Source organism: Ictalurus punctatus, chromosome 4 (assembly GCF_001660625.3).
Source record: "Ictalurus punctatus breed USDA103 chromosome 4, Coco_2.0, whole genome shotgun sequence".
Taxonomy (NCBI): Eukaryota; Metazoa; Chordata; class Actinopteri; order Siluriformes; family Ictaluridae; genus Ictalurus; species Ictalurus punctatus.
In genome coordinates, this window is record NC_071284.1 from 15,310,001 (window position 1) to 15,336,832 (window position 26,832).

The 26,832-nt window shown below is 41.1% G+C and overlaps 1 protein-coding gene across 6 annotated transcripts in view; it reads left to right on the forward strand.

Moving 5' to 3' along the window:
• Positions 1-26,832, forward strand: part of bcar1 (BCAR1 scaffold protein, Cas family member) — an 83,578-nt gene that overhangs the window by 44,886 nt on the left and 11,860 nt on the right. For 2 of the 6 annotated variants that reach the window (XM_047155096.2, XM_017466322.3), the window contains one exon: positions 12,699-13,313. In XM_047155096.2, the coding sequence (XP_047011052.2) occupies positions 12,699-13,313 (615 nt within the window). Of the gene's footprint in view, positions 1-1,085; positions 1,143-3,646; positions 4,278-12,695; positions 13,314-26,832 lie in introns of those variants that run through there. The other 4 variants (XM_047155095.2, XM_017466318.3, XM_017466321.3 and 1 more) reach the window with 4 other exon arrangements.

Sequence of the window (26,832 nt, forward strand, 5' to 3'; positions counted from 1 at the left end):
ATCCACTTTTGCCATTTTTAATCATCTTAAAAATGGTATTAGTATGCTCTGCAGATAAGAGGACAGAAATTCTGTGGAAATATGTAATTTGTGTCAGAGGTGGTGTCAATTGGATCTGTAATTTTTTAGTGCCAGTCTAGCTTGTTTTTTCCTGTAAGCACAGATATATATCTTCTGGAGGGAAGATTCCCCAGAAGGAGTTTGGGCGATGTGCCAGTGTGGAAAAGTCGGCCTGTCAATGTCTTTGATGCAAGACGCTTCAGGACAAATGGCTGTCCCACAACTGTTGCTGGAATGTGTGCTGGATGTGTGTGCGTGTGTCCATTTGTGTTTTTGCATGCAAATGTAAAATGCTACATTGATTTGTGAGTGTGCATTCATTTGTGTACTTGTGGAGTGCTGCAGAGGATTCGCTTCCTTTGTCATAAGCAGATGAAACAGCTCAAGATACAGACTTCGGAATGAGACCGACAGTCTAACCGAAGAAAGAGTCCCTTTCTTGTTGTGTCCTTCAAAGCTGCATGAATATTGCTGTTGGCCAGGGGGCGGATGTCAGAAAACAAGGATGTGCATTGTTTCGCTTTGTCGCTGAAGTCAAATCCAAACAGAGCAGAAGGATTCTCTTCTGTAGGAGCCTGCCGCTGTTGTGCTCTCTGCTTCTGACAATCATTTCAAATTATCAACATCAATTATGATACAGCATCAAAGAAAGAGATTACTGCAGCAGACTTACAGAGGTCAGATGATATTACAAATAATACGTGGAGCTAGTATGTGAGTCTGTCAGCACAAATTTGCTAACAAGATAGTCAACTGTTTTATCAACAATAGCCTACATTCACTAGAAGAGTAGCATTTGAATATAACCTTATAACTATTGTGAACTGCAAAGCGTAGCAACTTGTACTAACCTGCCAAGTCACACATTACAGCCCTCACTCTATCAGCGGTTATGAGGTAGATAGTGTTAATTTACCCGGACATCATTTTCAATTGCATACTGACCCTTTCTTCTGAACAAACATATAGTCTGTACACGTCAACCTCCACCATCCCTACTGACCTCCCTGAGATGTGTGTTGCAGACTGTGCTGGAATTCAGTGTCCCGGTGCGGAAACATCCAGAAGGAGGTGGATTGAGGGTAAGCGAGAGAAAATAGCAGTGTAACCTGGATTCGCAGGCAGATGGGATTTCCATATTCTCCCAGCATGACCCAAATTACTGCCGTGAACGGTTCTGAAGAGGCTGGGTCAGCTCTGGTTGTTGTTCGCAGGCGTGTGTTCTGGGAACAAGCTGTGCCAGGCTGGATAGGGGCTGGAAGGGTCCAGGATTAAGGGGGCGTTGAGAGTGAGTCTGTGTGTCTATGGAGCGGAGTAGTGTGTAGGTGTGAGGAATGCTCTGGCGGCCCGACCTAACTGACACTGGGCCATGCGGACACAATGAGCCCACTGTCCTACACACGCACACACAGAGACAAAAACTCGCAGAACCACAGACGAAGAAGAAGACTCCTAATTTAGTGCAGCAGAGTCATGTACATATATATGGAATACTGCACACGTGTCTGAACGGGCATGAGAAATATTAAGCTTGGTATTTCAGAGGATAATCTGGATCTGTCAGTGGCTGACTAGTTAAGAGGTGTGGTGGGCAGGGCTCAATGGTGTGGGTCTCATTAGCTGATGAAGGAAGGCTGGGAAACGGGGTGCTAATTGAAACAGTGCCTGACGTGATAGTGTAATCTCTGTTGCGAGACACACACACACACGCACACACACACGCACACACACACACACACACACACACACACACACACACACACACACACACACACACACATATTCTCTTAAGTGACAGACAGCTCTGGTCACATCTGAGCTCTCTGTGAGATTTAGAGAGAGCAAGGGACTATCACTAACATCCCAGGAGAGTGTACGTATGCAGTAGTCTGTCTTACTAACTGTGCCACAGAAAGAGACGAAGTGTGGCTGAGTGGCCATGGAATGGCAGCCGCTATGTAAAGACAAGGGCTCTGGATTAAAGAGCATGTTAAATGAAGAAGGGGGCCTTCTTATTTTCGATCAATCATGTTGTTTATTTCAAGGCATTTTAATTCTGCTCGATTCACTTCTCTTTAACAGTTTCCTCTCTTCTTGATCTATGACCACCATCACATAGCAATTTAAAGATGCCATTTCTGGTTTCAGATCAACTTATAGCTGGTATAGCTCTGTGCCTCCATTTCCTCAGTGGTCTCACTTTCTCTGATGGCAGGGCTGGTTCTAACCTGTCACATCCATCTATCCATCTGTCTACATCCATCTATCTATCTATCTATCTAACTATCTATCTACGTCCATCCATTCATCCACCTATCCATCTGTCTACATCTATCTATCTATCTATCTACATCCATCCATCCATCCATCCATCCATCCATCTTCTGTACTGTTTATCCTACCTGGTGGAGCCTGAAGCCTATCCCAGGGAACCCCGGGTTCGTAAGGCGTTGGACACCCTGGACAGGGTGCCAACACATCACAGGGCACAATCACACACATCCACACACTACGGACAATTTGGAAATGCCAAGCAACTTACAACGCATTTCTTTGGACTGGGGGAGGAAACTGGAGTACCCGGAAGAAACACCCAAAACACAGACAGAACATGCAAACTCCATGCACACAAGGCTAAGGCAGGAACCCCCCTATCTCTCTATCTATCTATCCATCTCTCCATCTATCCATCTAGCTGAGGATGGAGGCACAACCTGTCTCTGCTGGTAATCAATGTGCTTTTCCTGTAGCTGATATTGATTGTGAGAGAGGTGGAGCCAGATTGACCTCTTGACCTGGACCCTCCCTTGTATGAGAGCTGGACAATGATGTCATGCACAAATTACTGCCTTCAGAAGACAACTTAAAGAGCTGAACACAGAACATCCCCATAACACCTAAAAGTGAATTCCACATAACACTGAGGCTGTTTGTATGCTTGTGTGAATTTGCCAAACTACAAACATTGAGTTTCGCAATAGCAAGAACACGGAAGCAGCAATCATTTGCAACTAATTACTAAATTTGATCAGATGTCCAACTGATCTACTGAAATATGGGATATTATGTAGAAAAAGTACTGTGGTTCCTAAAAGACTGTCCTAACATAGGTGTACTGTCCGCAAACAAATATTTTGTTACTCCCCACACCCCTCTCAAAGCAAATAGTGCAAAAGTTTGTATCTCTCATAGTTTCATAGTGAAAAAAGGAAAAACGTACCTAATGATTACAACTTAAAACTAGAATTCCAAGACGTTAAAACTGACACATGGTTTTACCAGGACCTTTTCCCCGAGTTCTAAGATGCGATATCTTTTACTATTAATATCTTATCATATATTAAAAGGACCATTTACTGTCATTGTAATGCAGGACATTCTGTTAAACCGTACACGAATGTCTTGTTGTTATAAATGTAATGTCTTTTGTCCTAAGGGTTTGCAAACTTGTGCACTTCACTGTACTGTACCTAGTATGGAACTAGATATGATCTTGTGTTACAGCTATTTACCTTCCTTGAGATATTTATGGCTGACAAATGACTTTATATTAGAATTCTAGTTCATATAAATCTATTTAGTATATTCACTGTGATATCTTTGTTAGTTTTTTGTGGATAGTTTTATGAAAGTGGGAAAAAGGAATGGACAGAGAGTCTGGACAGGACTTTTGTGTGGCTAAAGGAAAAGATACAGACAAAGTAGTAGGGGGAGGTGTATGAGGGGGAAGAAAAACTAATGTCTGTTTCCCCTCACAGGTCTTCATGGAGGTTCCTTAAACATTCCTTACAGGCTGGGAGGGTGTGACAAATTAACATAAAAAAGCTTGCTCAGCCAATAGGATCCTGGAAAGGAAATGTCAGGATTGAGGCAGAACTGGGATGGTGTCAGGTTACATTCTGCCCTCCCTCCTCAAGCCTGAGAGCAAGGGAGGGAGTGAGGGAAGGAGGGAAAAAGAGAGCAAAGAACAGACAGAAAGAGGGAGAAACAGAGAACTATATGGGACAGTCTCATTCTTGGCCTCTGAGATCACGGAATAGGACGATGTGCTACAGTCTGCCCTGACTTTTTGTTTTTTACCCAACAGACAACGAAAGGGAAGTTTGGACTGGAGGTGGCTAGTTTTTTTTTTTTTTTGGTGGGCTCAATCTCAGGGCTGTTAGACGGTGCCTGACGTCCCAGCGACTCACACAGCGGGACTAAAAATGAATTATCTGGTGAGTGAATGAGATGAGTGTGTCTGTTATATGTGTGTAAGTCCTACACTCAGTGCTGTGTGACTGGTCTAAGTTGGCTGTACGAAGTAGTCCAGCTGTGAGGACAGGGAGTTAGAGTGAAACGTCTCAGAAAAAGGAACTCCAAATTCTTTCATTTTACCTCCCTTTGTCACAACTCAGTAGGGGTCTGATTGTGTGTTTTGTGTGTATTCTGCGTCTGTTTGAGGATTTGGGAACGACCATATATGTCCTGACACATCCTGGTTTAAATCACTTGTATATAAAACTAAAAAAAAACACCTGTTATTAAAGAATAACCTCACAGAAGTGAATAAACATGCAGAAGTACCTCTGTTCAGTCCTTTTACAGCCCAGAAAGCTGTGTGTTATTGTTTTTGTAGCAGTCTTTTCTTCAGGAGGAATAAGATGACGTGCTTGCGAGAACGCGTTTTCAGCAGAATGTGCTCTACATATAGGAAAGAACTGGAGCAACAGAGGCACGGCACTGCCACTGGTGTTCTCAGACTGCTGACTCAGGAGAAAGTTGAAAGATTAAGGTTGTATTATGGATGTCAAGCGCATAGGGAGAAAAAGAAAGAGATCAAGAAATGGATTGCACAGACCAGGCCTGAGCCTTGGCAAGCAGTGTCCGTTCCTTGCTATTGTTTGAAAGTGCTGGCACGCACTCAGCTTGTAAGGGCAGGAATGACACAAGGCTTTGGTATTTGGAAAGCAGACCTAGATCCATTGAAGGAGGACTTTGCTCCCTACGTGCCTGGGCCGACCCCCTGCATGGCATATGGATATTTCTCATTCGGCAGAAAGCTTTTTACTCGTGCACTTTCGCAGCAAAGTTGACCACATTTTAAGAGTGTTTAAAGATGTTCTTCACAGTGGAGTGCTAAAATTAGCTATATCCAAGGAAACAGTTTCCGGTTTAAAATTATGACTGAGTCTTTTTGTTCTTTCCATTAGTAACAGCAAGTCAAGTCATGATAAAGAAGGAGTTTAGCACGGCTCTCACAACCCTAACTGGTTAAAATCCCCCTCAGCTGATGGAACTTGGCTCACCAGGCTGATCCTGAATCAGCATCTAAATAAAGAGTGATGTACCATGGTGGGCATGAGTGTAAGACTCTAGGAATGGAGAAAAAAAAGAGAGAGAGAGAGGCACTTCTAACCTCCCGCAGCGGCGTGATTTCTCCCAGTGAGTCAGCCTTGACTCATGCCCAACCCTCTGGGGCTCAAGAGGGTAGAATTCCCCACCTCCACCAACTCCTCGGGGGTCTGACAGTCCAGGCCTGATCATTGTATGTCATTAGTAATTGGTGCTAGCAGAAGAACTTCTTCAATGCTTAGCTGAAAACAGTTGATCTACATTGGGCAGGTCTAAAATACATAGTAGATGTCCTTGACTCATATTGAAGTGTGTTTGGTGACTCATAGAAAGAAAGGTTGGCCATTTCCCATTGTTCTAGTTGTAATTTAACTAGATAATTTTGCTTTGATCTTTGACTAAGGCTTGTGCAATAACTCATTTTCATGTGTAAAATGTCTCAGATAAAGATAGATACTGGCACTTGCTCAATCTTCCACACCATTGTTAACCTGGGCAAGTTTTACAATCAAAATGTGTTAGTAGTTAGTGTTGCTTAAAAAAATATTTGTTTTTGAGTTGGGATTTACTACGAGGAATAACTTCTAAAAACATAACACAACACAGTTGTGTAGATGATAGGCCTATGAGGTTGCGTAGTTAGCACACTGAAGTTGTGTATTTATAATACTAAAGTTTAAGGTCATAAAACACGAGACTTTTCTTTATCTCTGTCTTTCAGTTTACATCCATTTATGTCAGTCCCAGTCTCTGTTTGTCTGTTTTCCGTCCCTTTCTCTCAGAGATATAGCACTCCTATCGCAAACCTAAAAGATGTAAAAGATATGCGCCTAGGGCCTTATCTTTTTGTGTGAATATGCATTAGCTCTAGGGCTTTCTCATTTGTATGGGATTGTTCTCTAACGTTAGCATGACTTGATATTTAGAGAGAAACAAACACATGCCTCATATTGTTGTTTACCTGATAGCCTGAAGCTAATCCACTGTAATGAAGCAATCTAGTTGTAATAGAACATAAGTAGACAACAGCAGCTCAGCTTAGGAAGGATCTTAACTACAGTACACACTGTTAGTGGTGTAATATGAAAGCCGAACGAACAAATTACAAAAGCTTAGACAATTGCTTTTTGTTATTTGATTCAGAAGTGTTTATCCCGGTTTTGTACCTTCTGATCCACTGAAATGCTGGACTGAGGTCACAGTGACTTGCTGAACTAGAGTGGAACTGCTGTAATCTCAGGACAGACATGTTTGGATTCATCATCAGGAACCGGCAAAATTCTCGGCATGTTTATGCCATGATGAATGTCTCTGACTCACGGCTAAGGAGGAGACACAACAGTGTTAACACAACAATGTGTTTTGTCCTTGTTGTTTCTGTATGGTCCTCCAGTGTCCTAAACCTACACTAAAGCAGAAATCCAGCCTGAATGACATGCATATTCATTCACTACAAGTACCAGTCCATTTCAGGGCATGATGCACACGCAGTCAAGTACATTTAGGGGCGGTTTAACAGCCAGTCATGTGAACTTGACATTTGATCTTCAGTGGCATCCAACATTAACTGTTTATCTCTTTAGTAGTTTAGTTTACTTATTTTATTGACACATTTGCTTTTTCTCACTGTTTAGTTAACAGGTTCCTAAATAACCCACAACTACCCGTTGATAGTGGCGCCAGTGCAGTTTAGCCGTTGCTCTGTCCAGCTCTCTTACCTCCTTATTTATACACCCTGTTCAAACAGATACAGTTCAATAGCTTCAACTTTCATGCTAATACCATCGTAAACTTCATCATGCTTATCATCTCATACATTTGCTCACTAGCCGATCCGTATCTGCGGCGTAATTCAGTACGACTGCGTCATATAACTGCTTTGCATTCTGGAACTTGCGTCCCCAGAGTTTGGTCCACTACTCCAATACTATGTTGGATTTCCCATTAATATGACATTGAACATCGCTGTAAAATGTTGAGTGAGAAAAGAAACTCATTCTCCTATGCCTAATGATTGCTGCACAGTGTGAAACAATTCAGCAAACTCAATGACATCAGCACTGCAGACAATTGCTATCTTCTCATGGGAATAACAAAACGTACAGCACCAAGCAACAAATTAGCACCACAATCACTAAACACCTCACACATAATTCCAATATAAACATTTCATAAACGTCTTTCAGGGTGGCTCTTTTCTTTAACAATGACTTTATTTGATTTTTCTAGAATTTTAAATGTCTGGCAACTATGGTCTCAAAAATTATTTATAAGACCGTCACTTTGTGCCAGTCTATGAAGTTTAAAAGGAGAGTGAAAAAAAGTTATTTCATGTGGGTACTGGCAAATCTAGTGGTGTCCCTTTGATCTAAACTGCAATGTGTTTTAAAGGCTTACAGCGATGTCTTTCACCCACAGACGCTCACTGAGTTAGTCAGGTAAGGCAAATGTGGGCAGCAAGCCAGAACTTGACTGTAGCCTGCAGCTACAAGAATGTGAGACGTTTTCTTACCAGTGACACACACACACACACACACACACACACACACACACACACACCTAGCAGGAAAGGAGGGTCTGGAGAGCTCCCTTTGTTTTTCTGTTGCCTCAAGGAAAGCAGGAAGGCCATGATAATTCACTCCTGACTAGTGAGACTATTATTCTTCGAGTGTGTTTAATGTATGGGAATGTATTTTTATACGTGTGGAAAAGGTAATGTTGGGAACAAACTATTAAAGCTGTGTTTTTGTGTCTTTATTTGTTTGCTTTTGGTTTTGTCTACTGAGCAATGACTTATCCCTGTGCTCTTTGTAGACAGTGTGTGACGCACCAGGTGTGTATCTGTGTGTGAGTGGGTGTGTTGTAGGTTGTAAGAGAGCTGTATGACAGAGCAGAATGTGGGGTAATGGAAGCGGTGGAATGCTGGCAGCACAGAGATGTGCCTAGACTTGAAGAGGAAATTGTACACACACACACAAACACAAAAAAACAACCCATTTACACATACACACATAGTCACCAGATTCCTCAAATCCGTTTCTACAAGTTTGTGTTCCTAAGTCACTGATTTGTGTTCCTCTTTCCTTTCTATGAAATTCTCTATACTTCAGACATACACACATGTACACGCTAACAATCCATTTCTACCTCCCGCCCAATTTTTTCGTTTCTCTTGTGGCTTGTTGTTTGCTTTCAAGTTTAGTCTTGCCTGTAGCAAACACAGCTAAAATATATCCTGAAACTAGAGCAGGTCGCTATTGTTTTCTGTCTTAAGTAGCTCAGGTCAGCTGAGGTGTTTTCTAGTAAATGTTCTCTTTGTAATTATTAAATGCTTGCATTAGGGTGCATGAAGCTAGTTGAGGCCTTCTCCTACATGTTTAAAAATCTCACACACTCAGATTGTGTTTGGAAATTGTTTCGTGGTCTGGCTTTTTCAGTTCAGGCTCACCCTTTTTGATCTTAATGCACCACACACACACCCCGACTCGCCAAGACAAAAAGACAAGAACGTATACGTGAGTCTGCCAGTCCTATTTCATGATTTTCTTAGACCAGCAAGGCAACCATCAGTCCAGTCGGATTCTACTGGCTGATAACATCTCAGGCTAAACACCAGCTTGTTGCCATTTTAACCCAACTCCTCCTTAGTCAAACTCCAAAACCCACAAACGACAGAACATCCTAGGCAGAGAAGCTAAGCCGAGTGATTAGCAGTTACTGTAGGGTTGGCCATGCTTATAAGATTGAAAAAAGCTGATAGCCAAAGCTCTGTTAACATATATCCTCACTACTAAAGTTGGTTGTCATTCCATGGTTTTATGTATAAAAATTTAAAAGAGAAAAATAGAGGAGTGCAGTGAAGTGCCTTCGTTGATTTGCCCTTACAGATTATTCTGAACTGTTTGCAATTGCTTGGTCAGTCTTAGATGTCCATAAGAAAAGGTGACAATGAGGTTTTTGTGTTGTGTCCATTTGTTTTGAAGCTAATAAAACATTTGTGGTTTGTGGTGGTGGTGGTGGTGTTTGTTCAGGGCTTGTGAGAGGAGAAAAAGTCAGTGGACATTCGGGGAAGAGGGTTCATGTGTGCTTCCCATGCACTTGGCGTACACACACACACCCACACACATGCATGCACACATGCACACCAAGAGATCCTTGAGAAGATCTACCATTTACATAATTATTAATGCAGCTAATTAATGTTATGCTTCACCTAAACCTAAACCTAACCTCAGTAACCAAAAGAAAACTACTCGTGGGGACCAGCTAAATGACCACTAAACTCAAAACTATGAGATGTTTCTGACCTCATGTCCATTTGGGTCCCCACCAACCTATGCAAACACATACACTCCCCCTGCTCTTTTGCCCACGGCTTCCCATCCATTGCCCTGTCTTCACTGAGCGCGCTCCACCAGCTGCTACATTATTTCCTGTTCACTTACCACTGAATGAACCCATGCAGCCTGTTTCCTTCCCTCCTTCCAAAACTTTACACCCCCCAACCCCCTCCCCCACCCTCTCTATCCTGTGGAACTTTTACTTCTGTACATTTCTTATCTGTTTCACTTTCTCTCATGGCTCAGACCTTGCACCATTGTTAACGTTATGCCCCTATCCTTCTTGTGATCCAATTAAATGCAAATGGCTGAGCATTTTGTCTCTTGGATGAGGAACTTTCTTGCCTCTTTCTCTTTCTTCTCCTCCACTTTATTCTATCATTCTCTTCTCTCATGTGCATAATACACTTGGTTATCAAGAAATAGGGAAGCATTTGGTCAAGCACATTTAATCCAACAGAAACTGTGCTATTCCACACAGTCACTGCTTCACAACATTTTGATTAAGGTACATAATAATATAGTGTGCTTATTATTCAGTCTGTACTTGCGTTATTGCTTATGCCGTCTGCTTTACGCGATATTACACTTGGTCATTGTGTCCATGATCAGATCAGAAATGCATATGAATCATTTCTCAAACACTTACTGTGTTCAGAGAGGGGGAGCGAGAAACAGTAAGGGAATTGTGAAGGAGTGTGAGAGAGTAGTAGACCAAATAGAAGTTTGGCAAACTTCAGTAATGGAGACAAAGTTCAGCTCCTTGTGATGTCATGAACCCTCCAGAGGATTCCTCTTCCTGGCAGGAAGTTACAGCCAGAAAATGTCTGGTTTTATCAATAGATCACAAATCCTGGCTGGAGAGCAGATAGAGAATGTAGAAAGACAGAATAGATACTGTGACAGAGAAAGACAGACCATATAGTCATAGGGCATCATTTTCACACTGCGCCCTGGTTGTATTTCTCAGTTGGGTCCCACCAATGTCTCAGAAGTATGTTCTTATTTCCGCACTATTCCCAAACTGAGGCCAAATTGGCACGGAAAATGTACCTGAAATTCCTGTGCAAAAGCTTTCGGAGTGCTTTAAACTGTCTCCATGGAGAAAGCCTGGCGAGTCAAAGGGCTCTTTCAACTAGTCTTGAGAGCTTCTCATTATTTTGGCATTAGTGTGCGTGTGCGTACGTGTGTGTGCGCCAGGCCTGGACGGTGACGTCTCAGCAAGCTGCTAGCCGGCAGTAAGCCACTCTGGTTTATTATATAGCACTCAGGCCGAAGGGAGATGCCATAGTGAGTCTGAAAACACAAGCAGTGCATTCATCAGGGAGATACGACCTACATGCGCTTCTCCTCGCTTCTCCAGCACAACGCACAGACCCAGCATTCATCACTGCCCTTCCACTCTCAGCACAGATCTCTACGAACATATACACAAAGTAAGGAGAATTGCATTCAATCTGGGCACTGAGATCACATTCATGAATAGTGCCCCACATACAGTACTGCCACTCACAATTGTTTACGTGGAAAATGACTATGAGTTATATGAATGAAGTAAAAATGTGAGAAAGGCTTGATGAGTGTAAAAGATATTTCTCCTCTTGTCCTTACCCATGCCAGTGGGGTAACAAGCTGATTTGGAGTTCTACAAGCTGCAAATCAGTTGAACACTACATACCCTGACTTCTGAATGAACTGACTATCACTGCAGAGACAGAGACTTATTGAAAGTGTATGTCTCTTCTCTCTCTCCACAAGAGACTCTGCCCACCCAGTTGAACTTTGCCCAACAAATTGTGAAGCTTTAGTTAATTAGCCTGAAATTAGGACATCCTCACAATTAACCAATCACATGTTCATTTGGCTGGAGGACAGTAGTAGAGGGCCATTGGTGCTTGCTGGAGCTTCATTAAGTGGGTGTATTGAGCACTGGAGGCATGCTACACGTGCCAGGCTATACCATTCCCTATTGCTGCTGGGGGGCTGAAAGCAAACATTTGTTTAGACTAAATGGCTGGCAGTGATAATGGGTGGCTCTTTAAGGACAGATGGAGTCCTTGTTGTGGAAGGCAGAGACTCGGAGAAGCTCACAGTGTGGCACTTTGTACACACATTTATACACACATACACACCTGTCTTTCTAATTGTATGAAAAGAAAACTCCATCCAAAAAATACTTGTGTTGCTAATTAAGAATCAGTGGCAGTTTTTTATGCAGATACATTCCCTTTTCTTTATGCCCATTCATTTGAATCACATACTATTCCTAGGCGTCTTGGAGAATTGTTTGTATTGTACCACTGTGTTCAACTTTGCTGTGGCTAGTGTTACACCGTTACTGTGTTTATTCCACTAGCATTGCTGCTAACTATGATGACATGAAATGCAACATTTGTTTAGCTCAGCCAGCCAGGTACAGAACAAATAGAAAACCATCCCAAATGGGATTTGATTTCAGTATACTTATACATATGAAGCCAAGTTTTGCTTTATTCTTCTTCTTTTTTTTTTTTTTTTTTAAGTTGCCACCCAAAGGTGTTATGTGTGTGTATGTGGGGGTGGGAGGGTGCTGGGGGGGCATGGTGTTATTATATATAACCCGAACAGATAGCAGCGAAGGGATTTCCGTTCAGGAAAGGTTCCACGTAGAACCCTTTTACAAAGCTAGAACTGAATTGTTCAAGTAATTTTTTGAGAAACATAAGTATTGAGTAATTTTTTTAACTTTATTTTATGTTTTTATAATCCGCTTCAGATACAGTTTATAACTATAGTCAATTGGTTAAATAAATATATTCAACATGGATTGAATTAAAATTTTTTCTAGCATTTTATGTATCCTTTAGTATGCAAATCAAAACACGCCTTAATGAAGTGTTTTTGATCGCCCCTTTATTTTCTCTCTCTCTCTCTCTCTCTCTCTCTCTCTCTCTCTCTCTCTCTCTCTCTCTCTCTCTCAAGCAGAACGTGTTGGCCAAGGCTCTGTATGACAATGTGGCAGAGTCTCCAGATGAGCTCTCCTTCCGGAAGGGTGACATTATGACAGTACTGGAGAGGGACACGCAAGGCCTGGATGGCTGGTGGCTCTGCTCGCTGCATGGGCGCCAGGGCATTGTACCAGGTAACCGCCTCAAGATCCTGGTAGGCATGTATGACAAGCAGCAGCAGCCATCTTCCATCTCCCCGATTTGCTCATCTCAGAGCCACCTCAGCATTCCACCTAGTGCCTACACCAAGCTTTCACCCTCCGCCCAGTACACGGCCATGCATCCAGCCTGTACTAGCCCTCCCAGCCTGTACCAAGTGCCCACTGGGCCCCAGACTCTGCAAACACAGCCCAAAGCTCCACCCCTCACACAGAAACAAGGTGCTGGTAAATATCATCCAGCTGGCCAGGAGATCTACCAGGTGCCACCCTCCATGGGTGCACCAGGCCAAGAGATCTACCAGGTACCACCCACAAGTGGAGGACAGGATGTATACCAGGTGCCCCCCTCTTTGAACCTGAAACAAGAGGTCTACCAGATTCCCCCTTCCATGGAGAAGAGAGGCTGTGACACTCCTAAGACCTTGGGAAAGGTAGGGACAACATATATGCAGACAACACAGCTTCAGTTCCAGTTTAACATATAGTGACTGAAATCTAAAACTTGTTACAGGAACACCTGAGAGACAAAGTTTTTTGTTTCTGCTCAAATAACCCAAAAATGTATTATTATTATTATTATTATTATTATTATTATTATTATTATTATTATTATTATCACACAGCATGCCAAGAACCAAACAGGAAGCCCATATAGGTTCAAGATACAGTAGTCAGAATTTTCTCTCACTTTAAAAGATTCGCATCAGAAATAAAAAATCTTTATTGGAGTGCAGCCAGCAAGAGGCAGACAGGAAGAAAGAACGTGAAAGAGTTTATAATAGTAAGAGAAGCAAGAACCATTTAAGCGAGATAGAGTGGATAGACTAAATATAATGTAATAAATAATGCAGTGGCATGTAGTAACCGGGACTGTGGACATTATCGTGTTGAGGCCGATGAGTAGGTGATTTTCAGTAGGTATCTTCAGGTCTTCAGCAGTGGGCAGTACCATTCCTCCTGGGACTGTCAGGAGCACAGCCATATGCCAGGGGCGTATCAGCAGTAGGAATGAATGAAGTGAAGTGAAATAATTGTGGAATGGAGGGGAAAGAGGAGTGGCACAGCTGTTGACCCAGTGTGTTCTGGAAACATCTACCCACCGTCCTCCACTCAGGGACATTATTTCTTCTTAAATTTTGAAAAAGAATCTAGGTTCTTCATATCATATAGTTACTATTACTAACATAACAGTTAAAATAATTACTACATTAAAAGCATAGTAATATCATGGTATTATCATGGTAAGAGTATAACAATCATAGTTACCATAAGATACCATAGAAAAACTCTTGCAGTGTCATGTAATGAATATAAATATAAGTTAAAAATAAATAGTTACAAACTCATGGCAGTATCATGGATAAATATATAATATTATAGTATGTCTATGGAAGTACTATCCATACTAGCCATACTGACTGTCAGCTATCTCAATAAAATCATGTTAGTATCATGGTTCAGAGTACAATAAAAGCATTGTGAATTTTCACAAAGGTTGGCATTTCAAGAAGTTATTTTACATGTACTCATTTGGCAGATACTGTTATGCAAAGCAATTTACAATTTAGCTGAGCAGTTAAGGGTTAAAGGTCTTGCTCAAGAACTCAACAGTGGCAGCTTACACACTGATAGTTGGGGTAGTGGCAACTACTGTCACCCTGCTTCATTTTCAAGATGTCTTTCTCAGGGCTATAGAAATGAACTGTTTGAACAAATGTTTGTAGTTGTGTATTGTGTAAGGCCATGCACAAATGACTTCTGTGTAATGACCACACACTTCTGTACTTTTCTCCAAAACACTCGATCGATTAGAAAAACAAAGAAAGAGGTACATGTGTGACATTGCATGGGGCAAGCAGTGAGATAAGAATTGAGTGTAGTGTCATTGATTAGTAGTCAAGGCCAGGTTGAGATGACGGTTAAGGAGATCAATACTAAGCTCTTCAGGGGTTTGGTGTCATGCTAGAGCTCACATATTAGTGATAACACAATCGTTGTACCTAAAGTCTGGCTCACATCCTATACATAACAAACTGCTCCATGAGACTGCCATAATGTTTTCCCAGTTTCTCTGCAGTTTCTTCTTTTAAACTGTAACCATTATGAAAAGTTATTCAGTTCCATCCTGTTTATTTATTTATTTATTAGATTTTTTTTTATTGCATTGGCATTTTTAAGAAGTTGCTTTAGCCAGACCTGGAAGATGGCTTTGAGCATCTGTGTTTTTTTTCTTTAATGTCCTCTGGTGTCCTTGTGCCCCCTCCTTTCCAACCATCACTCCTTCTACTTTCTCATTATGAGATAAGGAGTTCACGCTAAGAGAACGGATGGTGAACCATATCCACACACATACACCAAAATACGTAAATAAAAGATAGTGAAGGTTCAACCTTGATCCTGCAGTCCTTCTTGATGAAAACAGGAAACTGTATGTACCACATTTAGGCCTAAAAGCACTTGACGGATTATTCTGGTGTGTGTGTGTGTGTGTGTGTGTGTGTGTGTGTGTAAGTAAGTATGTGTATATACATGGGGTAGTGAGGTCCCTCTTTGAAGAGGAACAAGCTAATACTGGGGGCATATCCAGTTCAGCTGCCTTCCCTGAAGGGTGAATGGCATGTTGGGGGCTGATTGTGCTAAAGCAGCAAAAGCAGCTGGCAGTGGTGTCACATCAAAGCAGATTTCAGATGGGGTGTGTCGGCACACGACCCTCAAAGCTCAAGCACGCTCTTCTGAGGGACTGAAATGCCTATGCACTCTATTTTTTTTTTACGTCTCTTTTTCTTCCTTGCTCATTCTCTCTAACACCACAAAGCCACCTTAATATCCATGGCAACAGCCATACTTACTATAACCAGGAAAACAAATATGTACAACTTATACAAAAACAGTCAGAATCCTCAGAATTCTAAGTTGGCCTAATAACCATCACAAGTATACGTATTCATTGTTCATGGCCTAAAGCAGTTGGAAATTTGTATATAATATTGTTTTGTTTTGGAGGCAAGTTTTTCCTCATGTACCTTCCCCATAGCACATATAGTAGGACAATAAGCCATTTTTAATCCTTCCCCACTTTTGACTAAGATGCTGGTAGAATTTCCTAACCGTATACCTTAATGACGCTCACACACTCTCTGGTTGCTGAGTTACACATTAACCAGAAAGATGTGGCAATTACAGCTCTGCATGCACATTGACCTCTTTGAGTAAACAGAACCATATGAAAGCTGAACTGAAAGCTTAACAATGTGTGAAAGGAACAAATGGCACACATGTGCATGAATGACATGATTTGATGAAGTATAAACACTATACAACCTGTTCCTAATATTAATCTTTATATTCTGTATTGGCCAAGACATTTGATTAGATTTGATAGCAATACAATTGCAACTTTTATTATAAAAATCTCAAATTATTAAAAATAGTCTCTTTGTCTCCGTGAAGATTGGTATAAACAGAACTGATGGAAATGGAGCCCCAAAAGCTCTTTGTGTGGTCAGGGATGTTGTATTTCCATGCGAGGGAGTATACGTATTATATGGAGATGATGCAGAAGCCACAAAAATTTCTCTTGCATTTTCAGTGTGTGACTAAGCTAATTAAACACAGAGATTTTATATAATAACCTTTATTTTAACCATCTTTAAGCAGGGTGAATAATTCTGCAGATGACTTGTATAAACACGCGACAGTACATTATGTTTTGACCAGTTCTGACAACTGGTGATAACTGGCGATATTATGTCCACAACTTAATGAGACATGTCTCCACAATAATGTGAGCCATTCAGACAAAAACAAATCAAATGAGTTTCATCTTCAAGAACGTTAAAGAGTACAATGCTAACAATCCCTGCAATGGTTTTGTGATAACCTTGTGTACTGTTCATCAGAACGTTACAACTCTGTGTGTGTGTGTGTGTGTGTGTGTGAGAGAGAGAGAGAGAGAGAGAGAGATGTATGCTTGTGAAGGAAATGTCTGAATGTGGTGGGAACAACCAGGTAAAACCAAAGAAAATGCCCTCTCAACTCAGAATTCCGACTCAGAAACTCGGGATGGTCTTCTCAATTCTGAGTTTCTCCAAATTAATAAAATGACGTCAAATCAATGGGGCTGCACACAGCATCAGTAATAAACAAAGCAGAACATCTTACTTTTAAATGGGTTATACTGTGTATATAAGTATTTGCTTTAGATTAATCAACATACATACATATTTTGTTTGTTAAATCTAACATTTACCATACAGTTCAGTGTTTTGAGAAGGAAAATATACATCACTCATCATAGTTAGCTGGCTAGCTTGAGGCTAACAAAGATGAACACAGAGGTGTCCATATCCCCCCACAACCTTGTAGTTTGAATGCAAAATTTTTTAATTTTTTTAACTTCCCTGTCTTTGATAAGGAGCTCCTTTACGTTTCTGTGATTTGATAAATAAAGCACATGAAATGTGTTCAGCTGAACAGAAGTGTCGCAAAATGCCATACGGTCTGCCTTTGATAGAAGCATACATGTAAATCTTTTCTACACCTCAAGATGGCTTCGTATACTTCGTATACACATTTATTTGCGTTTTGATATTAGGATAGTAGTATTAGGGCTGCGTGATATGTTGCTGGTTGCAGATTTGGCAAAGCTTCCTAGTCTCTTTCTAGAAATTTCACACGGCACAACACAAGTGGTCAGAGAAGGCACGTTCAAGACGCATGAAAAGGCCATGTGTGAACGGCTCTATGTCTCAGCTGACCACTTGTGATCTGATGTTCAGGCCAATCTAAAATTCCACTTATTTGGCTCGGTCACAATCCCTGCTCAGAAAGCAAATGTATAATCTCAGGGGACTATGTGGTGGTCCACTGCTCACCGGAACAGACAGAGCAATTGGAAGAGGAGGAGGAGAGGGGACGAGGAAGGGTGTGTAAGCTTATCTGTAGCAGCAGCTCTTATACAGTGGGAATACAGAGGTGCTGGCAAACACGAGGAGAGAAAGAATGCATATGGAGGTGATACAGACTTCTCAGCAGTCTGTTGAAACTAGTATCATATTGTAGTGTTAATCTATGGTAATAAACACCCACATCTAGCTTGTGTTTGGTGGGTGTTTCAGTGACTACGTTTACATGGACAGCAGTAATCTAATTATTGACCTTATTCTGAATAAGACAATATTGTGATTAAGGTGTTTACAGGAGTCGCTTTTAGAATATTCCTTTCATGTTCCCGTTTTACATGTTATAGAACATAGATCGATTAACAGCACGTCATTACGTCCTCACGTCACGCCGTCCAACGTCCCTCCAGAATTTCACGTATCAACATACAGTTCATCTTCGTTATGGTACCGTATACAGTTTTGGGTGTTTCAAGTGCAGCTTCAAGTGCAGTTAATTATTTGTCATGCTATACGTGCAAATAGACAACTGCTTGAAGCCGTGGGCTGTGTCCCAAACCGCGTACTAACCTACTATGTAGTAGCCGAGATACATGTATTTCTCCTACTATATAGTTGGTAAGTACGTGGTTTCGGACGTAGCCATGTTCTCTTGTATGCTGTCAAACGGTTGCGTACTGCCGTGTGTGTGTGTCCTGTCGCAAAATGCGGTGAAAACTCCCACACGACGTTAATAGTGTGATTAAGGTGTGTACATGTCTGTAATGCACTTTGATAATGCGACTAAAATAGGAAAACTCCACGTCTTAATTTGATGTGTTTACTTCGAGTATGACTTTAGTCGGATTAAGGTAATCAATAATTGCGGTTTATATGCTAGTTTCTTAATCAGACTATTGTCTTAATCGGGTTAATATCGGACTATTGTTGTCCATGTAAACGTACTGAGTGTCACAACGTGCTTCAGTGTCATGTAACTATCAGTCCATACTGATAGTTACATGACACTGAAGCACGTTGTGACACTCAGTCTGCAATTCAAATGTGTTTATTTTGGTCAACGTGTATTGATGCCTCACATACAGCTTTTTTAATTTCAGCCACACACACACACACACACACACACGGCATGCAGCGCTCTTTTTCTCTTGCTGTGTGTTGTGTATGTCTGTGATTTGTAGGCATTCCCCTGGCAGGGCTGTAATCTCCTGAATGTCTCTTTCCATACATTCCTCTGTGCTGGAGATTCTTCCCTCTGACTGACTGATCTGACTGCTCATACTTAAGGACTGCTTTTAGCTTACTCTAGCATACTTAGCGTAATAAGTGGCTCTAGGAGGAAAGATAAAATGAGAGAGAGAGAGAGAGAGAGAGAGAGAGAGAGAGAGAGAGAGAGAGAAGTGCTGCATAATATACTACTTGAACCTCAGAATTCTGGATTGATTTTTGTCACCTTACTACTTGCTACACAAAAATTTATTTTGTGTAAGACCCCAAAAACACTTTTTTACCATCCAAATGCATGATGGTATAATTTCACAAACATATCTATAAATCTGTCAATTTACTGAATTGTTTAGCTGCCAGCAGCCAGAAATCGAGGAACAAAATATGAAACGTCTTTAGAAATGTTCATATATGTAGAAGAATATTTGAAAAAAATATATTATTCAAATTATTTAGAGATGTAACAAGTTTTGAACAATTAAAAAAAATTGAATTCCACTCATACTAGAATGTATTTTCCTCCACCTGATTGTCCTTCTATGCCTTTTAAAATCCAAATTGGAATAATAAAATAAACAAACAAATAGATAAATAAACTTATAAATAAATAATTTAGGTATTTCCTAGATCAAAGATATCGAATTTAATCATTTAAGACATATATCCTTGTCAGTGTCTCTCTGATGAAATGTTATGTTGGATGTTCTGTTTCAGTGAGTAGTAGAGACAGATTAGTGCTTAAAATATAAATGGGGCAGTGTGTAATGTTACTTAAATTATAAAAAAAAAACACTTTATTGGTGAAAAAGCCTTGCTTTTCATGCACAGAAGCAAGTGCATAATAATAATAATAATAATAATAATAATTATTATTATTATTTTTATTTATGTATGTATTTATTTATTTATTTTAACACCACCATCAGATTTTACTATTTCAAATCCATATTTAATAGGTCATCTTGTTGATCCATTTCAGGAATATGGGTCTCTCTCCATTCAGTTAGATAGGAGCCTTGTACTGTACTACTGAAAATTACTGTGTGGCAATGCTGCCAAGATGGCTGCTGAATGGACAAGGTTAGAAGGACTCTGGTTTGCGTCAGCATTTTCGTTTGGGAAACCAAGTACTTATGTGCCACAATATCTTTACATAAAACAACATCTAAATAAATAACTTCTACTTACAAAGATGCTTGTGGGATTGAGTTAAAGTGTGAGATACAAGTACGATGTAATTCATACAAAACTTATGTTAGTAACAACTTGCAGCAATAACACCAAAAGTGTGCTAGTTAAAAGTGTTCAGGTAGCTCTTCAGAGGCATAGGTGACTGTGATTGCCTGTTTAGTTGTGCAGGTGGTGTCACCCGCTCCACCTGCTGTTCACTGCCTGCTGGTATGTCAAGTCACCCGAGTCTCCATCTGTGAACCCTACACACACACACACCCCCCCCACACACACACACATACACACACACACACACCCTAACACTCCCTGCAGGACAGAGTTAAGAGGTCAGTGAATGTGTGTCATTGTCTATGAAGACACTGCTCTGGTTCTTTCTCTAGCGGGGTGTCGTCCATTACCTGCTGTGGACTCATTTTCTGCTCTGCTAGCTTGACACAGAAGAAGAAAAAAGAAAAGAGATGGGAGTTACAGGGAAAGAGGACACCAGGACACCAGGACCAGAGCTGTTGTGGTGGGCATGGCAGGTGGAGGACGAAGAGAGGGAGGAAGGCTCTGGTTTCCCATGCAGAGCCACAACCTGTGGCCTTTCATTAGCTGGCCACAAAGGCAGTATGGGTTTGGGACAGAGCCGGAGGGAGGATGAGCCCAGCGCTGCCCCTCAGAATAAACACGAGGGCTCTTACCGCCTCTTTATTTGTGCTCCAGTGGCTCTCATCAAAGGCCTGAGATATTAGAACAAGGCACAGGCTAGCTTTGTAGTGCACAGAGTTGAAAAAGAGCATGGTGCACTCACATGACACCCTGCCACACAACCCATCCAAGAACTCTGGATTACACACACACACACACACACACACACACAAACACACACATTCTCATCCATTGTTGATGAGTGTGCATTTTAGCTATGTGTGTGTGCATGTGTCACGTGTGTTCGCTGTAGTAAACAAACTCTCAGTCTCTAATTGGTTCCTGCTAGGCAGCTTCTGCAGGGCTAAACTACATGTTCACCTCTTTAGTGATCATTATGATGTTTTAATGTCCTCACATCTCCTGATAGGCACACATGAAAGGAGACTAGATCTGCTCTTAGTATTCTAATGGAAACCGAAAGTTACAGTATGTGTGTCCAGCCCAACGAAAATCAAACTAAACATCATTCATAAAGATAGTATCCAATTTCTAATATCGGAAATCTTTAATGATGCAGTGTGTGTTTCTGCCAATAATTTGCTTCACACACAACCTCATGCGCACACACACACACATCGGTCTCTGACTAACCTTTGATCACAGGCAGCAGGTCTGATGTGGTCTCCAAGGACACACACTCATCCCGCTCTTATTAATGGGTGTTGGAAACGAGCTTGACTGTTGTGTTGCCAAAAGCAAAGTGTGTGTGTGTGTGTGTGTGAGAGAGAGAGAGAGAGAGAGAGAGAGTGAGTCTCACACATGTATTTATTCAGACAGTCTCACACTCCTATTTCCAGAATATGAACAAAACTGGGAGTAAAGAGCGGGGGGCAAAATTGAAGTGTTGTGGTTAAGCAGAAGTAGCGTTCAAGCATGCAGGAGATAAATTGGTTTGGTGAGACAGTGAGGGTTAGAAATGCAGAGAGTAAATGAGGATGTACCCCAGGGAGACCATGGAAAAAGCAAAAGAATTGAAAAGAGACATGCAGTCTTGTCATGAAAAATTACATGCAGAAGAATGTCGAGAGCTAGAATATTAGAACTGAGGCCAGGCCTTATACAGGAAGAATAACAAGTGGCCTAAACAGGAAACAACAGAACTTGGGGTTCTAGTTCATACCTTGGTGAAGTCATCAGCCTTCATGATTGCAAATCAACGTGTTTCTGTTGGTTTTGTCTTAAAAATCATTGCTTTGCTGGTACAATTTTTGAGAAAGTAAACCTTGTGCAGGTTGAGGAATGAAACGGCTTGTTGCTGTATGCTGCTCACATACAAAGCACCAAACAAACTATTCTGTGTTTTTAAAAATGAATCATGTATTACAGAGCTGAAGTCTCAGAACAACAACTGTACAGCAAGAGCACCTCCTAAGTGCATCTGGTGCTAATTTGTGTGTGCAATTGAAATAAAAAAGCTATTTAAACCTGACGATGTGATCTGTATTTAAAATGGCAAAGATTCTTGCCAATTATACGATTTGAAAGTCTGCACCCTTATACGTAAAATGTACACATGTAAACTCAAGAGCTTTCCTAGGATACAAACGTATCCCGAATGTATCATGAATTACTTTCATAAATGCCCCTGCAGATGACTGATGAGTAAATTTGTTTGGGTACGTCTTGTTAAACGAAGCCCACTGTTGGTAGACCTTTCCTCTAGTACCATTACTTCCTGTTTTCCTAATCTTAGGATGGTACTAAAAAAATCATACAACTGTAACCTTTGGTACCGGACTTGCAGGGAAAGGGAAAAGCATTCAGGACCAGTTGAAAAAGGTCTTTGCAAAATGATGAAGCGTGACTGTCTGAGTGTGTGGAGCAGCATATAGCAGATATCCCACCCAACACAGTCATGGCAGTAATGTGAAGAACATGTTTGGGGGTCTCACGACTGTTAGCGTGGCTCTGTGTGGATTAGGGATGGGGTCTTTCTGTCTCCATGAGCCCTGCAGACCCCCTAATTCAGCACACATGGCGCATGCCACGTGGCATTCACAAACTGCCACATGCGCTCATACACACAAGTGTGGAATTAATTAAGCTACTTATTAATCCAGCATTGGGTGTAGGGCAGACTATAAATCTCTCACTCTGTCTCCTCTACTGCTGCTGTTGGTTCTGATCTAGCCTATACAGCAGCTGCATGCACTACAGCCTCTTTAAATCAGGATTTAACCATTCTTCTGGCTGAGGGGGATTGCAGTCTCTCATGTCAACTCCACACTGGCAGTGTCCACATTAAACCAGCCATGAAAATGGAGAAAGATTGACTTCAATCAAGCTGCTATATAAAAAAAAGAAAAAGTAACTTCAGTGAAGTTGCAATAAAAACCTTGAACCCAAGAGTGAAAATCAAAGCGAGTTGGAGTGGGCACTTTGAAAGCACAGCTGCTTGGATGCCCTAGAAAGGCTACTATATGTAGGAGTGTGTATATGTGTGGCGCTGAGGAGGCAGCTGCTTTGGCACTCACATGACACCCTGCCACACAATCCAGCCGAGAACTCTCTGGATTATTTGCATTAATAGCTTGTTCTGGAGAGAGAGAGAGAGAGAGAGAGAGAGAGAGAGAGAGAGAGAGAGAGAGAGAGAGAGAGAGAGAGAGAGAGAGAGAGAGAGAGAGAGAGAGAGAGAGAGAGAGAGAGAGAGAGAGAGAGAGAGAGAGAGAGAGAGAGAGAGAGAGAGAGAGAGAGAGAGAGAGAGAGAGAGAGAGAGAGAGAGAGAGAGAGAGAGAGAGAGAGAGAGAGAGAGAGAGAGAGAGAGAGAGAGAGAGAGAGAGAGAGAGAGAGAGAGAGAGAGAGAGAGAGAGAGAGAGAGAGAGAGAGAGAGAGAGAGAGAGAGAGAGAGAGACAGACAGACAGACAGACAGACAGACAGACACACGTACATAATAGACCGAAAATATTAATCAGGAATGTATTGGAGCACAGCTCTATATAAAGTTGTTCTATGTGGTTGCAGTTATCTAGTGGGCTAAAATTTTAACAAGTACAGTCTTTCCTTTAGTGGACTCTCTAAAGCCAAACCCACCAACACATGCCTGAATACTAGTGCAAGATGGGACTGAATTGACAGTGACTACATTTACATGGACAGCAGTAATCTAATTATTGACCTTATTCTGAATAAGATAGTATTGTGATTAAGGTGTTTACATGAGTCGCCTTTAGAATACTCCTTTCATGTTCCCGTTTTACATGTTATAGAACATAGATCGATTAACGACACGTCATTACATCCCCACACCACGCTGTCCGACGTTCCCTCCAGAATTTCAGAATTTGACGTGCTTTACGTGCAAATAGATGACTGCTTGAAGCTGTGGACTGCGTCCCAAACCTCATACTTACCTACTATATAGTAGCCAAAATACATGTATTTCAGATGCAGCCGTGCTCTCTTGTTTGTCGTCAAATGGTTGAGCACTGCCGTGTGTGTAGGTGTCCTGTCACAAAATGCGGTGAAAACTCCCACATGACGTTTATAGTGTGATTAAGGTGTGTACATGTCAATGATTATATTTACATGGACAGCAGTAATCTAATTACTGACCTTATTCTGAATAAGACAATATTGTGATTAAGGTGTTTACAGGAGTCGCTTTTAGAATATTCCTTTCATGTTCCCGTTTTACATGTTATAGATCATAGATCGATTAACAGCACGTCATTACGTCCTCACGCCACGCCGTCCAACATCCCTCCAGAATTTCACGTATCAACCTACAGTTTGTCTTTGTTATGGTATCGTATACAGTTTTGGGTGTTTTTAAAAAATTTTTTACGAACGCTTTAAGTGCGGTTAATTATTTGTCATGCTGTTCGTGCAAATAGACAACTGCTTGAAGCTGTGGGCTGCGTCCCAAACTGCGTACTTACTTACTATGTAGTAGCCGAGATACATGTATTTCTCCGACTACAGCCTATAGTAGGCAAGTATGCGGTTTGGGACACCGCCGTGCTCTCTTGTTTGCCGTAAAACGGTTGAACACACTGCCGTGTGTGTGTGTCCTGTCACAAAATGCGGTGAAAACTCCCAGACAACGTTAATAATGTGATTAAGGTGTGTACATGTCTGTAATACACGATGATAACGTGACTAAAACAGGAATACTCCACATGTCTTAATTTGATTTGTGTTTACTTCGAGTATGACCTTAATCGGATTAAGGTAATTAAAGAAAGCTGTTTACATGGTAGTTTCTTAATCAGAGTATTGTCTTAATCGGGTTAATAGTGGATTATTGTTGTAAACGCACTGTATAATGCACTTCGATAATGCAACTAAAATAGGAATAATCCACATGTCTTAATATGATTTGTGTTTACTTCGCGTATGACTTTAGTCGGATTAAGGTAATCAGTAATCGCTGTTTACATGGTAGTTTCTTAATCAGAGTATTGTCTTTATCAGATTAATATCAGGTTATTGTTGTCCATGTAAATGTACTGAGTGAAGTTGCCTACTTGTCTTGATTGGCTGCATGTTGGTGGTCCACATCATTCATTTGTTTATCCTATTTACATATGGTTGCGGTCTCACAGAGACTAGAGTTTTTCAAAGTTCGGATATTATATTGACATTTGAAGAGAGCTTCACCAAATACTACAAACGTCTTTTGATTTAAAACCCCCTGACCCCACCTTTAATGCTTGACACTTCATAAAATACTTGTATACACACTAGTTGTGGTTATAATAATATCTGTCATATACAGTACATGTGCAGTTGCACACCATTACATTGGCAAGCACGAAGAGTAGAGATTCCCAGCATGCATTTCTGAGACTGTATAAATTAGGAAATTAAGTAAGCCTTTCTCTTGTGGTAGAAATGATTTGGCCTTATCCTACCCTCATCCCCTTTCTTACAATAAACAAATGCAGAGACAAGTGTTGTGGACAGTGGAGGTAGTAAAACTTTCTTCTCTGACTGAACAGTGGGAATGTGAATGTCACCCAGACACACACACACACACACACACACACACACACACACACACACACACACACACACACACACGCGCACACACGCACACACACACGCACACACAGAGACCCCCTACCTGCACTCGGTGACCCAAAACAAAACCACAGAAAGGCTAGGACAGCTTGCTCCACAGATGGCCAGTGTGTGAGTTGTTGGGGTTAACAGTGTATTGTCATGCATGACCACTTGTATATCAACTTGTGTGTATTGGGTCTGTACGTATAAATGCATGAGGTGAGAGAGAGCATTTTGTTGAAATGTGAACGTGTTTGTAATCTGATCATTCTCTTTACTCAAAGCTCAAGCTCTGTAGCCAACCAGTGCACTCTGTTCAACGACTGTGCTGAAGGTTAATTTAACTAACTACAGAAGCTGAAGTAGTACAGTCCGGTTTAAAATAAAGATGGACATACTAATTTCATAAGGAAAATATAAGCAGTAATACGATTTGCAAATTTACACACAGTCAGGATTATTAAGTAATCTTAACTGTAAGATAATGTTACTATAGTGATGTGGTTAAACAGCTGAAAGAGAATGAGAAAAATTTGATCATATTTAGTCAGTGTATGTTCTTATATTATTGTTACTGCTTATAATACTCAATAAAAAGAACCACTCTTTAATCTGATGTTTTTTCACAGCAAAAGGAAGTCTTATTTAGTTTTATTCCACACCCCCATCACTGTCATAATTAAATGAAGTTTAAGTTTGCATTTCATCACAATAAATGCTAGTATTGTTACAACATCTAGTACTTACATTAGATGCCTTTCAGAGATTAGCAGTTTCCAAAGTGGCTTGAATACCAATTTCGAGTGGTGGTATGTGCCACTGTGTCAGCTGGGGTCACAGCGAGTGTCATGGGGAGTCCTTAGATTTTGGAATGGTGCTTGGGGGGGACTGATGGTATGCAATCTGTTCCTCACTTCAGTGGTGACCCATACA